This window comes from Colias eurytheme, chromosome 19, assembly GCF_061535395.1.
Source record: "Colias eurytheme isolate Ceu_HAF_F1 chromosome 19, ilColEury1 Martin Lab GWU primary, whole genome shotgun sequence".
In the NCBI taxonomy this organism is placed as follows: domain Eukaryota; kingdom Metazoa; phylum Arthropoda; class Insecta; order Lepidoptera; family Pieridae; genus Colias; species Colias eurytheme.
Window position 1 is genome coordinate 4,369,989 of NC_142998.1, and position 14,786 is coordinate 4,384,774.

General features: G+C 31.1%; 2 protein-coding genes across 2 annotated transcripts; one reads left to right on the forward strand and one right to left on the reverse strand.

The window, feature by feature from the left end:
- Positions 1-8,427: 8,427 nt before the first annotated feature.
- temp (protein prenyltransferase alpha subunit repeat-containing protein tempura) lies at positions 8,428-10,673 on the reverse strand. The gene is made up of 3 exons (XM_090113278.1): positions 10,446-10,673; positions 9,963-10,357; positions 8,428-9,890 (listed from the first exon to the last, which is right to left on the reverse strand). The coding sequence occupies exons 1-3, from the start codon at positions 10,520-10,522 to the stop codon at positions 9,022-9,024; spliced, it is 1,341 nt and encodes a 446-aa protein (XP_089969404.1). The 5' UTR covers positions 10,523-10,673; the 3' UTR covers positions 8,428-9,021.
- A 1,930-nt stretch (positions 10,674-12,603) lies between these two features.
- ksh (transmembrane protein 167A-like protein ksh) lies at positions 12,604-13,358 on the forward strand. The gene is made up of 3 exons (XM_090112918.1): positions 12,604-12,810; positions 12,990-13,099; positions 13,213-13,358. The coding sequence occupies exons 1-3, from the start codon at positions 12,808-12,810 to the stop codon at positions 13,316-13,318; spliced, it is 219 nt and encodes a 72-aa protein (XP_089969044.1). The 5' UTR covers positions 12,604-12,807; the 3' UTR covers positions 13,319-13,358.
- The last annotated feature ends 1,428 nt before the right edge of the window (positions 13,359-14,786 follow it).

Genomic DNA, 14,786 nt, shown 5'->3' on the forward strand with positions numbered 1-14,786 from the left:
TGTGGCATTAGTTCCAAGAATAACTTGATAAAAATCTAAAAATGTTAGAAACATTGTACCTAGTGTTTGTTTTTCTACGTGTAAAAAGTTGGCGTGTTTATGTTCTAAAATTCTTTTCATACGTTACGTCGAATAGTTATTAAAATACCCATTTCTTTGTTCAATTATTTTTATATTTTAGAAGAGACTTCAAAGCTTTATACCATAACATTACTTAAATCACATAGATGAACTTTTACGGGTCAGTTTTCCATAAACATTACGATAAAGAGAGCAATAAAGCAACATTTTATGTTATGAATATTTTAAATATTAATCGATAGCTGTAGTATCTACGTTGATAACATGATAAACATGGCAATTTATACAAAGTAGGTTAACATGAGCATGCTTCGAAAAAATTGCGCACGATATTTTGAGTAGCTGCAAATACGCTTAATGAACTTACAATTTTTTAACCTTAATTTTTGTTTGTATCGTGTAACACTATTTATTAATTAATTTTAAAAAATATTATCATCATTTCAAAATCTAATAAAGACATTTGTGACTGCAATAATATATTAAGTATAATAATTGGCTATCATATTTAGGTAACCATGCATCTTTATTCTATATCGTGCTTAAATTGTCAGTAAATCAGTCAGTCAGTGTGATGTGTGAGCGACGGACTCGAATGCATAGTAATGCGCGACCCATCCATGTCGTTAGGCACATAGGTTTAGTGTTCACATTTAATGAGCTGCTATTATTAATGCAAATTAACGGTTTCAATTGATCACAAATAGCTGAAACCACAATTCGTATCTAAAGCAAATTTATTCGTAAATGCACTGAATAACCCAACAATTACGTAATGTCAAGCGATATTATATACTGTGGCTGTATAGCAGAGCGCCAAATGCAATAGCTTAACGATTTTGCCGAATATTGTGCTTGTTTTAGATGAAATAGTATTCAGCATGTAGGTCGTTCAACCTGTCTGTATTCATGTATTTGAATGCAGGCTTGAAGCGTGTAATGAAATGTTTGCTTTAACTTTTAATGAGATCTGTAATCTGTTTTTTTCTTATGGTACATTTAACAAACTTTATAGCAATTCTATGCCGTATTAAATATACTTTTTATATCTTAGTAAAGCTGACTTGTTTCAATAAAGTAGATATATTATAAGTATTCATTGAGATATTATTTCTTTCATTTTGTCAGGCGTACATCCGCTTACTATTTCTTTTCTATCTGTATATACAATTGTACACTATATTATGTCTAATTATAATAGAGGAGTATTTTAAAACTACGATAGCTAATCTAAATACGTCGCGGTTTTGGTGCAAATAATACCAAAACGCACGAGTTGATATAGCTCGAATATTTGATTTAGTCGAATCTATTTTAAGAACAAGCTTCACTCAATTGAAACCTAGTGCAAGTTTACATAAGTATATATAACATTGCGCAATTAACCCCAAGCGATAGCTCGGAGCTTAACTACGATGCTCAAACTGCACACAGTATATGAAACATATTATCTACCTTAATCCAAATTACCCAGTACCACACTTATATGTAAATTAGAATCTTGAATTAATTATTCTAGCTGTTCTAACATCATTTTACGTACATTATTTTTCAATTAATCGTTAAACCTATGAAGCTTATTTCAAATAAGTTAGTAGGATGTTGTAGATATTTATCCAAACATATTATGGTGAATTTTGTTACGTATTATAACACTAAGCGCAAATTAAACACTACAAAATGTAAGAAATATTTAATAACATATTTCATAATCTGTATTATTCTTATAGGTTTATAGTTTTACATTTATTATATTCTTACTGATATCAGAAAAGTTTTATATATGGTTATAAAAACAATTTTGGCATAGGCTGGAGACAATTTATTCAGGTCAATATTTTATACATGCGAAAGCAGCACTCAGGCTTTTGCGGTTGTTCGAAATATTTTATAATGTTATTATAACCCAAATAAACATAGTACTGCGTAATTGGTAGTAGCTAACAGTGTCTTTGTTTATAAAAGCAACATGCTCCATTTCTACTATGACCAATTTTACTTTATATAAATACAGCACAATTTCAGACATTAAGTTTCTGACCTACTTCTTTTGACTTCATTGGAGCGCAATATTTTGATAAATCTGTTTCTAATTAAACCGTACAGAAAAACTTGGAGAATCATTGAAAATAATGATTCTTCTATAACTATATTATATAACTTCTCATTAGTGAATGTACAAAAAACGATAATGAAGCTGCAAATTCAAGGAAAAAACAGAATCTTAAAAGCTATATCTACAGGCTACGAAACTACGCGCGTAGCACCATGCAAGACAGTTCGTAGCGCTGTATAATACCGTGCTTTTATGTAAAGATTTCAAAGCTCTTGGTTTTAAAATATCAGTGACGCTGGCATACACTATAGTCTATAGCCTCATTGTGTAGGCGCGTCCATAACGACCGCGAACAAATGCGTGATATCTTAACAAAGCGTAAGAGGGTGGAAGTGTGAAAGTGGCGCGAATCGCAACTCTACCTGTGACGCTGAGCAAGGACATGGTGGGACGTGTGCCCGTCTGGGCTGGCTGGCCCGTCGACCCGAGGCGGTCGGCGGGGCCGGCGCCTCACCGGCCGCCGCGGGGCGCCATATCTCGCACACGCGCGCCCGGCTCTCCGCGGCCCGGCGACCGACTGACGCCCGGCTACTCGCCGCCGAGCCATCAACCTACAAACCGCAGGACGTGCCTCCGCCGGCCGGCCTCCTCGCACAACGCAACATGCTCACTCATCGCATCGCACAGCCGCGCACATACAACCCTCGGAAATCACCACCAGTACAGCACTCGCGAGCGCGCCACAAATCCGTGAACGACGAAAGCTCGTTGTGTTAGCTCGAGTCGTAATAAGGCTTCGAAAGCGCATCCACACATTTTTACGTTCACGTTTAGCGCGCATGCGCGCTCGGGATGTCTTCTGACATCACCGGTACCCGGATTATTTTCGCCCGGCGAGGTAAATACCCTCACATCGATCGAACCCGGTTAAACTGGATGCAATCATTGCACTGGCCTAGTCCTAGAAGTGATGCAGAATGTACTTAAAACATTGTATATACTTGTGCCAGCTTTGCCGAGCTTTATTTAAAAAAAGCTGTAATTTTACGAGCTTAACTTATGATATTGCGTAATAACGGAACGTAACAAGTAATAAATGACTACGCGGTAGAAAATATTTCAATATCTTGAAATAGAACAAGATTTTTCTATTCCTTTTTAGCTTTTTTTCTTGAACATTATTCGTTTTTAGTGGTAGCTTATAATTTAAGAAGAATTGATATAACATTACAACAACAATTCTTATGTTGCCGAATACTCTCGTCCGCCGCTAGAAAGAAATTTCAAATGCAACGGTCGAACGAAGTGGGATGAATAACGATAGAGCTCTCATCTTTTTTGAGACAAAGGGTCTGCATCTATATATAGCAGCAGCTTATGTAAAAAGAAATAATGTATACGTCGACGATTTGGATTTCCTTTTTTTATTTGTTTATACGTAGACTTGGTAGATATTGTAAGTTCGAGGGAGTATAAATCGAGTATTTCCAAGAAATAGAGCATACTACAACTCTTATAATTTTTCGTTAAATTGATCAATTTTTGAGTTTTCATCTATACTTTAGTAGTAATTAGGTAGTAACAGTATAAATACATAAATAGACAATAAATCTTTACCATATAGCAGATGTATTAAAGCAATACTTAAGGATGTTATCATCATGTCATCATATAAATTAACTTTAGTTGATAAAAAATTGTAATCAACAGATAAACATACATACATATACACACAATAATTAATTTAAATTCATTTGTACGCCTTATTATTTTACTAACTTAACAGAATTTAAAAGCATTTGCAAAAAACCCGTATCGTATTCGTAAGAAAATTACGCGAATGCACATGAAAATAAAGTTAACGGAGTTATTTTATAAATAGATACACAAATATTTAATCAAAATGAAAATAGCAAGATCCCTTAATAGCTTTATAACACAAAATTAAAAAATTAACATCTAATAAGAAGTGGAAATTTCATAAGGAATAAAACGCGTGTACCGAAATGCCTACCGGGTTATAATTGGAAAATTCATTGCACGTAGTCGATGGAAGAGGGCACGTAGCTGGGGTATTTGCAGTTTCCTGCGGCGGTGCCTTTACTCACTTGCCCTAAATTACTTTATTTTTATTTTTTCTAATGTTCTCTGCTATTTAAGTAACTGCCTCACAGTATGGTACAGGTTTCAATTGTAATAGTTGTTGGTTTTTTTTGTGTTGTCGATTAATAAAGAAATTTTGAATATTTCTCGTATTTTTTAAGATTGTATGTGTATTGTAACTTTTAAGAGATCATTCTTATTAATATATACAAATTATTAACAGGAAAATTATACCCAGCGTAGATACATATTCACAAATCAATCGCAGAAAAAAGCCGAACATTTTGCAATAATTTAGCACACTTTTAGTCCTATTAATACACTTTTGATCTATCCAAACAGACGTGCGCTGAACAGGACCAAATATACAATAGAGTACTTTTACTTTGATGTGTACGTGTGTGTACATTACTTTGATGTTACAAAGAGATGACGTATTAAAGTGATTCATTTATAGATTAGAATTTCCTAAGTGTCCAAGTCCAGAGACAAATTTACATAAAATCCGATCTTAAAATAGATAACAAAAAGTTATTAGGTATATACAGTCGATCAATATCGGCATACCCGAAAATAAACTAAAATATATCTGATCCAAAGTTTAGAGAGTAACATTAGCACAATTACTAGCACCTCTGCACTTAGAACAGCATTTATCAAACAAAAATCTTAAGAAGAGAAAAGATTTTATAAGGAACGTAAGACACATATAAATTACGATATTTGTTTGAAATATAGCGAATTTCCAGAGTTCTAACAATGGACGTCATTCTGTTAGCACGTAGGTGCACCCTGCAACTATTTTATTTGAGGAAAATTTTCTCGTTATTGGCATGTGTTTATTATCATGCATTAACAAATCCAAACACACACTTCCATTACTTAATAGAAATAAGATAAAAAAAAAACATCTTCAATGATTGATTAGATTTAAATATACTTCAGTGATTAGGCTTATTACAGATATTCAATATTCGATGTTACACAAAAAATCTTAGTCAATGAGTTGTAGCAATTTTAGTTACGTAATTCGCACGTGGTGTCAGCGTCACTTGCCTACTTCCGATTTGCCACGGAAATACTCGAATCCGAATACAATATCGATCGAGAACCGGCAAGCGGGGTACACGGTTGTGACGTCACAAACGACACATTTCTTACCGTGATATATGGCGCTTTTAACACAGCACTTTCAACCGTGCACGTACACATTAAAGTTCAATTTAGGAGAGCGTATCTGTTACTTGGATCTGTTTTGTTGGAGCGGAACCAGAGGCGCTACCGCGTATACGAACCTCCTGACCCATATAAAGGCCAGTAGACTGAAGACTATGTAATGCGTATGCAATTTTAAATCGTATGTCCTGAATCCTGGCAGAATCCTTTTATAGAAGGCTTTGCGAAAGCAATTACGTTCTCATTCTGATGTAAAGGGATGTGATGTTTAATGTAGGTAGACATAACAAAATAGGATATATAAAAGTAAATAGGTACTTACATTATCCTACTTATAATATAATTCTAGCGGTCCGCCCCGGCTTCGCCCGCGGTACATATTTCGCAATAAAAGGTAGCCTATATTCTTTCTCAGGGTCTAAAGATTATCTGTGCGAAATTTCATCAAAATCGGTCCAGTAGTTTATGCGTGAAAACCATACATACATACATACATACATACAAACCTTTTCTCTTTATAATATTAGTATAGAAGTAGGTATAGATTATAAATACGAAAGTTAGTGAGGATGTGTGTGTGTTTGTTACTCTTTCACGCAAATACCACTGAACCGATTACAATGAAATTTAGCACACATATAGAGGGTAACTTGGATTAACACATAGGTTTCAATCACGGAAATCCCACGGGAACGGGAACTATGCGGGTTTTTCTTTGAAAACGCGGGCGAAGCCGCGAGCGGAAAGCTAGTTTTATATATAAGTAATTATTTTTTACATTTTTGTATCTATATTTTTAATACTAAGTACCTACATGTCAAACAAAACAAAAATTACTTGTACTTGTGCCATGAGTAGTTTCTTATATGATATAACGTAACTAGGTATACAAGTTGACAAAAAAATATTTAGTACTAGCGGACCGCCCCGGCTTCGCCCGTGGTACATATTTAAGTTTTCTCTACATAAAAACCATCCTCGTACTTCAAGGAATATAATAAAAAAAGAATTATCGAAATCGGTTCAGCCGTTCTCGAGTTATGCGCTTACCAACACATTTTGCGATTCATTTTTATATATAAGACTAGCGGTCCGCCCCGGCTTCGCCCGTGGTACATGTTTACGTTTTCTCTACATAAGAACCATCCTCGTACTTCAAGGAATATAATAAAAAAAGAATTATCGAAATCGGTTTCGCCGTATATATAAGAAAGAAGAAGAAGATTACAAGCAGAGGCATTATTTTACATACATGCACCATTACATGCACATCTTTCTTACATACCTATCTATATTTCGTTTGTGTGTATCACAGACGGTGTGTATACCTAATAAAGACGTTTTTCACAAAGGTAAATTTTTTGGTTCGTTAACTTTTCATAACATAAAGTCATAGGGGAATAGAATATTATGACATTCGTTCAAAGATAGCATATATGAGATGAGTGGAAACTGGAAACAATGTTTCCGTTTGATATTAATGATATAGCATGTTTCGAAACTAGTAGGTACTTGTATACGTTATACGTAGTATATTATTATTAGTCTGTGTAGGTACCATATTATGTATCTGGCCGACTACAATCAATACAATGTTTTACAATAGAACAGAAGGTATTTGCATTCGGCCGTGCTATTTTAGAACTTCGTAAAGCAAATGGAAAATTGAATACCCATATGGTTTTGAATGAATTGGTCAACTTTACATTAAAGCACACAAAGCTTAACGATTTGTGAGCAAAACATTATCTCTGAAAATCAATTTGAAAATCAAGTAAACTTTATTGTTTATAGCGTTTTAACTTTCCTGTGTATGTTTTATTCTAACAAAGCTTGAAATGTATATAAAATAAAAAATGAAATAAAAAGAAATTAAAAATCCGATATTCACACAACGCCATCTAGCGTAACACTAAGCAAAACATATTTAGTCCGAAAATTATACAGCTGTTTACTATTCTGTGTGAATAATCATACTCTACGTAACATGAACTATTTATTTTCTAAATATATTTTGTATTTACTTATTACGATAAAAAACAATATGAATTCATCTTCACAAAATATTTTTCCGAAGAGGACATTGATCCCACATCATCTGGTGCAAGACAAGCTAATTAACCAATGTGTCCAAGAGATCATTAATCTTCAGAGCCTTTAATTGATAATGGTACAATTAATCGTTACATATTTAGAAATGCTAGAAACGCTTGCTGGTCGTAATAATTCGATTTTTTTTTTTCATTCTAATGACTCACGCCTGCGTTCCTTTTCACGTTTAGCGATTGGACATATCTTTGCGATTCAACTAAAAATAGGATCGATTCAGAGCCATTTTGAGAAGTCAAAGGAGTTAATTTAAAATAAATTACTGTTGGGCAATAACGCTTGTATATAAATTCTATGTAAAATCAGTTTAAATAAATTGACAATTCGTACTAATCACAGTACTAATTATGTATTGAGATTGATTGCGATACTTACCTACGTCCTCTACGTAGGTAAGTATCGCAATCAATGCTGCTGTTTTATTAATTAATTAATAATTAATATGTACCCTATTAATACTATCATCTTTAAGGCAGCATTAAATATGAATCTGAACATTCTATTGGCACCTATGTAATAGAATTTAATTTAAAGTAATTTGCTTATGACCTTGTACTGAAAACTAATAAAGTTGAATAATTTTAGCTTCTAAAATTTTATTTACTTGGGGTCGGCGTTATGAATTATTGTTGCCAAAGAAAGAAGTTGCCGAATGTTGTTAGGAAAAATTTATTACATAGAAAAGCTAACTCCACGCTATGACGAGTTTCCGCCTTAAATAGAGCCTTAGAACCTAAGCATAAATTTAAACACCATTACCCTGACAACACCCACTCAAAAGTTTTTGCATAATATTATTTAGATAATGTTTAGAAACAAAAATTGTGACTATGAACTAAATTGTGTACCTAAACCAGAAAAACGAATTAAAACTAAACTACGGGAATAAATAAATAAAAGACTTTATCAACTTATTTAATGGAATCATTTTATTATATTACATTATACATATAAAAACAGTAACTAAAGTAAAAATAAATTAAGATCAGATTTATTAAAAATCTAAAAAACTTGCAATATACATTATAACTAGGAGACCACGTTTATTTATGAGCAATATAAGTACTCACTAAATACAAAACAATTTATATTTTGGTAAAAACACTACTTTCTCTTAAACTAGATGTCTCTAGCATTGCCTAAATATAAGAGTGGAAAATTGAATACCTATACCACTTGATGGCTTCATGCAGCTTCCAAAATATTTTATTACATATAGTGAATAATTTATATGTATTCTAAAAACGATTATATTTACTGAACGAAATAAATGATGTAAAATAATAATTCCATTAATTTATTTTAAATAGCCTCTATTGTTCTTTTTAGAGATCTTCTAACATGAATTTGAAAAGTAACATAGCATTTAAACACAGATGTACAATGTACATACTACCTATGATGTTTATAATAAAATGTTACACAAATCTTCAACATCTTAATTTCATATATAAGTAAAATGAATACATAATATGTTAATTATTAAAATTTCAAATTTACATAACATTATTGAGACCTTCAACAAATTTTAAATATTTTTCATGTCTTCCAGCATAATTGTCTCCATCAGTCTGTCTTTCTTCAATGAATTTATTTTCATGATTTAAAATAACTTGAAAAAGTACACTATTGTATATACAATTACTATCATATCGAGAGATCTTTGCCTGTTTTTGCCTCATATCATTTAAACTGCAATGTTTACAATTTTTCTTCACAAGAATGCCATTATTTCTAAATAAACTAAAATGATCATACATCATTGCAATTAACTCATGCAATATAAATCGTCTATGATACCATAATGTTTCATGACTTTGATAAAATCTTATAAGCTCATTATTAAGAACCAATTCATGACATATTACTTCTAACTTTCTACATAACGCTACATTATTTACAGTGCAATTACAATTCTTTACATTACAAGAGAGAACCAAATTTATTAAGTTTTCTTCTGAATATGAAACTAGATTGTCTTCTGACGCTTGAATTGTTACATCTTTAGGCAAATTACTAGCTATTAATCGTACAAGGACTTTTCTTAGATTAATATCTATTGAATTTTCAAATGATTTCCATGATGAGTTGATCAAACTAAAAACATTTTTAATACAAAATTGACGGTAATGGAAACAGCTATAATCTGATACATGGCTGGAAATACATTTTTCAGAAAATATATACTCTTTAATATACAATGAGTTCATATCAAATTGTTTAAGAACATTCTTCATGTTGTTAACAACCCAAAGTCTATGACTCCAACTGTGATAATTATTGGGGCTCTTGTCTGAAGTTTCGTCACATATTCTCAGCTCTGAATTTATTAAATTTTCTAATGAATTTGGCTGCACATTATCACCTGAAAGGAAGAAAATTTTAGCAAAATAAAAAAAAACATAAGAACTGCAACAATAAATAGAGAATTACATACTCAGTAACAATGCACCCAAGAGCCATCTTCTATATGCAAAGGCATCATTACATTTAGGTTTTCTTGATAATACTAATTGGGAAAATTGCAATTCCGACACTTTATCTAGTAAAAGTATTTGTACAATTTCCCTTCTCTTATTCCAGAGAGTTGTTACATCAGGATTGATAAGTAATGTAGCATTTAATAATTTTACTAGGCGTTCAGAATCCAGTGTGGTAATTTTCTTGTGTTTTCGCTGAGAATTCATACCAAATTTGTCCCTTATTTCAGAATAGCAATACATGTATACGTGTTTTACACACCATGACTCCAGTCCCAGACAATTCTCTACACATAATACAGGTGACTTATTTCTGAAATTTGAGTCAACAGGGACTATATCGAAAGCATACCTGTAAAAACAAAATATAAAACGTATTTACAAACTTTTTGATTTTCTTTAAGTTTATTGAAATGATGCCAAAATAGGCGAATACTCACAACTCAGCTGTTTTCGAAAGTACATTGTGTATGTCTTTCACGATTTTTTCAACTAAAGCGTATTTATCGTCATCCATTTTATATGGATCAATGATCAATAAACTTTATCCTTATAAGTAAATATGATTTTATAGAATGAATTCACAGCCATTAACCCATTTTCAATAGATTTTGATTTCAAGTTTTGACGTGGTTTTGACATAAAATGATAAAATTTTGCATTATTGACTTTCTACAGACCAACGTCAAAATTTGATTTTGACAAATGACGAAGAAAAAATATCACGAACCACAGAGTACAATTAATAAGTTATTTATTAAAAGTCCGTACAAATTGATATGGATCACAGAACAGTAATGGATAATAAACAGTCACTGTATTTTTAAGCAAACATGGCTCTGAAAAATGATCACTGTGCTGATCACCTACCTATTTGTTCATGATATACAAATTTATGAAATAGATACAACCACAGAACAATAAAAACAAATAGAAGTGCTTTAATGTCATAATTAGTATGAAAACCAGTGTCGCCAAACCCACACATTTAAACCGATAGTTATACAGTACACTACAAGTAAACTATGCCTTTGATTGGACTGCTTAATTTGAGTAAAAACTGACTTAGGTTATAAATTCAGCATTTCAATATGTACCCTAACGCACCATGTTACGGTTTATTTTAGTATAACATCTCTAGGTATATTAGCTGTTTTGTTTCTCATTGCACAGAAATTCCAAATTCGAAAAACATTCAGCTACTCCACAACAGAGGGCGTTAGTTTTCAATAGATATAACTTTGAACCTCAACACATAGAGATAAGGTTGAAATTTGTGTCACTCAACATTAATGACATTAACTTGATATTTATCTGATGCTATGCCCTGAGGGATGTCAGCCTTGTTATCGATATCGAGATATCGATAATTCACAAATAAATATTTTTTGTGTATTTTTTTTTTCTTTCTATTATACGAGTATAGTATAATGTGTCACATTTTGGAGTATGTTTATTACTACTAAGTACGTCTTTTTATATTATTATTATTAAATAAAAAACGGAATAGAATAGTATTAATCTATATTTACAAAATACAAACAGAAAATATGCATTATTTTAAATCTTGGAACTGCCGTAGGTTTGCTGTATCGGTGGCCTTTGTTAGACTGCTTAGTGCTGTTCGGCATTCAGTTAACTCGTCACGTTGCATTTATCCATTTCTCTTTTAAATTACTTAGCCTCTTTGGGAAATCTGTAAATAAATTGGACAAATGAAAGCTAAGGAAAAATAAAATAAAATTTAATATTTATAATGTTTGTCTTTTCTAAAGTATCGATACTGTCGATATGCGCCACAAGCATCACTAAAGCGACATTCGTTTGTTTATTGCAATAATATTCCAGAAATTCTTGTTTGCTGTTCAATCTATAATAGTACTAATGTCTTACGAATTAAGGTTCATTTTGACTAGATATTTGTATACAATTTTGACAAATTACAAGCGAAGAAATAACATAAAATATTATATGTAAAATAAATAAAAATAAGATTTACCGATGGTATGAAATGCCTCCATTGCTGATATTATTTCGTCTGCTATCATTTTTGCACTCTAATACCGAACAACACGTCCTAATTAATGAATAAATACGGAAAAAAGGTTTGACAGCTGACAACCGACTCGAATATTTTTCTGCGCACAACTGAGAGCAAGTTAGGTGATCTTACCTTACAAGTGACACGTGGGCCACGCCCACATCACACTTCTATCTACTTTACTGTTCTGTGGATACAACCTATCATCTGTCTCATAAGTCATAACACGGGACTTCTTATAGACTTGAATTTTTTTAAGTTTTTGAACAGCAATAGATGAAACGCTTCGCTTTATTTCTTACACGGCATAATTTAATATAAAAAAGAAGTATTTTAAATAAATATTTAAACAAAACCTAATGTACGTGTACATTAGGTTTTGTTCTTGAATGACAATTTTACCATTGATAAAATATTTAACATCAATAGTTTACACGTTTACATATTTAGTTCCTTTGTAATAGTTTTAAGTTGTGAAGGCAATTAAATGAACTTTTTATTTATATTTATTTATTTTATTTAAGTGACGTTTTCAACATCAACAGGCAACCATCGGGAATCGCAGATCGCTGTCACTGTCAGCTGTTGCTTATATTTTGGAATTTTGTGTATCGTGGAACTAATAAAAGTTTTTAAATATTTTCAGAAATAGAGAATATACTTCATAAAAACTGACTTTCAAATACAACTGTAGATTTAAAAACCCAGCTTAAGTAGTATAGATGATTGAAGATTGATAAGTTTATAAAAAAACATACAAAATGGTAAGTTTGTAAGTATTTGTGCCGAATTCAAAATATTCCTACGTGCTTAATTGGATATCATAAAACATTATACGATTAATTCCTATTAGTATTGAATAAGTAAGCGCAGTGTTGGAATTTGAAAGAAAGAAAGAAAGAAAATTTAATTTAATGGAATTTGAACAAATTTGTTTTTTCAGAGTGCGATTTTTAACTTCCAAAGTTTACTATCTGTTATACTGCTGTTAATATGTACGTGTGCTTATTTGAGATCATTTTTCCCCAGTTTGATGGACAGAAATAAAACCGGGTAATTATAAGATTAATAATTATTTTTAACAACATTGATTTATGAATTGAATATGATTTATGTAGTTAAAATTTAGTGGTAATATTGTAATAGGTTTTTTTTTATTATTTCAGCCTTTTAGGAACATTTTGGAAATGTGCTAGAATTGGAGAAAGGAAATCACCTTATGTTGCAGTTTGCTGTGTGATAATGGCATTTACAATTCTATTTTTAACATAATTTAATGTAATTAGGGAAATAAAGAAAACAATATATCTTTTTTTGGTACTTTATTTGTCAAATCTGGATCTAGCACAGATAAAAATTTAATAGAAAAACAGTACATACTAAGGTTAGAATATAAAAAGATTATAGAACAGTCACAAATCTAAAGCTAGTCTTGATTACATTTTGAATTTATTAATACAAAATAAGTATAATTCTCAAGTAACATGGGTAATCATGGTGAAACAAAAATGCCCTATTTCTTCATTATGTACTTTATCCACAATAAAATGCTGTTGTTAACAAGTGCACAATCGAAGCTGTGCATTGATGCAGTTGCATATAAATAATGTTACAATTTTATAATAAAAGTGGATATATATGAAAAAGTTAACATTATAATAATAATAATATAAGTTTCTACCAATACAATCACTAAATCGCACAGTACAAAATCTTATCAAACCAGCCAAATATGGAAAAAAATTGTTTACATTTTGTGAAAAGTAGTGCTATGCTTATATTATTTAATCATACTTCTAATAATTGGAGCGTAAATCAGTCTAGACATTTTCCTATCGTAAGCACAGTACAGCAACATCCACTAGACCTACTTACTATTGCTAAATATATCTTAGTTTCGATGCAAGTCAGTTCAATCTGCAACTATTTTAATGTTATACAAGGTATATAAAATATTAACAAAAATCATAATATAAAATGCCATATATGAAACTTATACATATATAATAAAAATGAAGTCAAGGAATTGCCTTATTATATATTGTGATGGTTCTATAATGAACCTAAGATTAAGGAAATAGTTACTAAGACTAGAAAGTTTAATGTTCAAGCATTTTATATGATGGTGTTACAATAATTATAAAGAAAATAAACATACATTCATCATTAAACAGTTATTATGACATGATGGAACAAAAATAAAATCTGAGTTTACCTTTCATCTTCTGTATTTGACTCATTGATGATTAATTGTCGACAATAAAGAATTATAGAGTGCAAAAATAATGAAAAAATACAAAAAAAAAAACTATAGATACTATCAAACTTTGCATGAACATAATTATTATGCTTTTTAAATAGACGTACATTTAAAATATTATGATTATTAAAAATAAAATTTATAATCATGATAGAATATAACAAAATAATAGATGTGAATAACTATCTATCAACGTAAGGGATCACTTTATAAGTTTATTTATTAGTATTGTTATATTTTGATTTTGGAAAAAAGATTTCATTCTTAGTCTCATTCATACATTATCAAAAATAGTTTCCATAGCAATTTTCATTAAAGTTATGGTAAAAGGCATCAAGGGAATGTCCGAATAAATGCTTTAGTTCTTTCATCAAAATTACGTATGAAACAATTGTAGACCAACAAGACAAAAATAATAATTCGGTTTATTAATCAAATATGGCAAGGAATTAAAATTAGTTGAGCATGAAGAATCCACGA

Coding starts and splice junctions, on each gene's coding strand:
- temp (XM_090113278.1), bottom strand. CDS start 10,522: ATGGATGACGATAAATACGCTTTAGTTGAAAAAATCGTGAAAGACATA. Junction 10,358..10,445: donor CTTTCGAAAACAGCTGAGTT/GTGAGTATTCGC, acceptor TTGTTTTTACAG/GTATGCTTTCGATATAGTCC. Junction 9,891..9,962: donor CTTGGGTGCATTGTTACTGA/GTATGTAATTCT, acceptor TCTTCCTTTCAG/GTGATAATGTGCAGCCAAAT.
- ksh (XM_090112918.1), top strand. Junction 13,100..13,212: donor ATGGACAGAAATAAAACCGG/GTAATTATAAGA, acceptor TTATTATTTCAG/CCTTTTAGGAACATTTTGGA.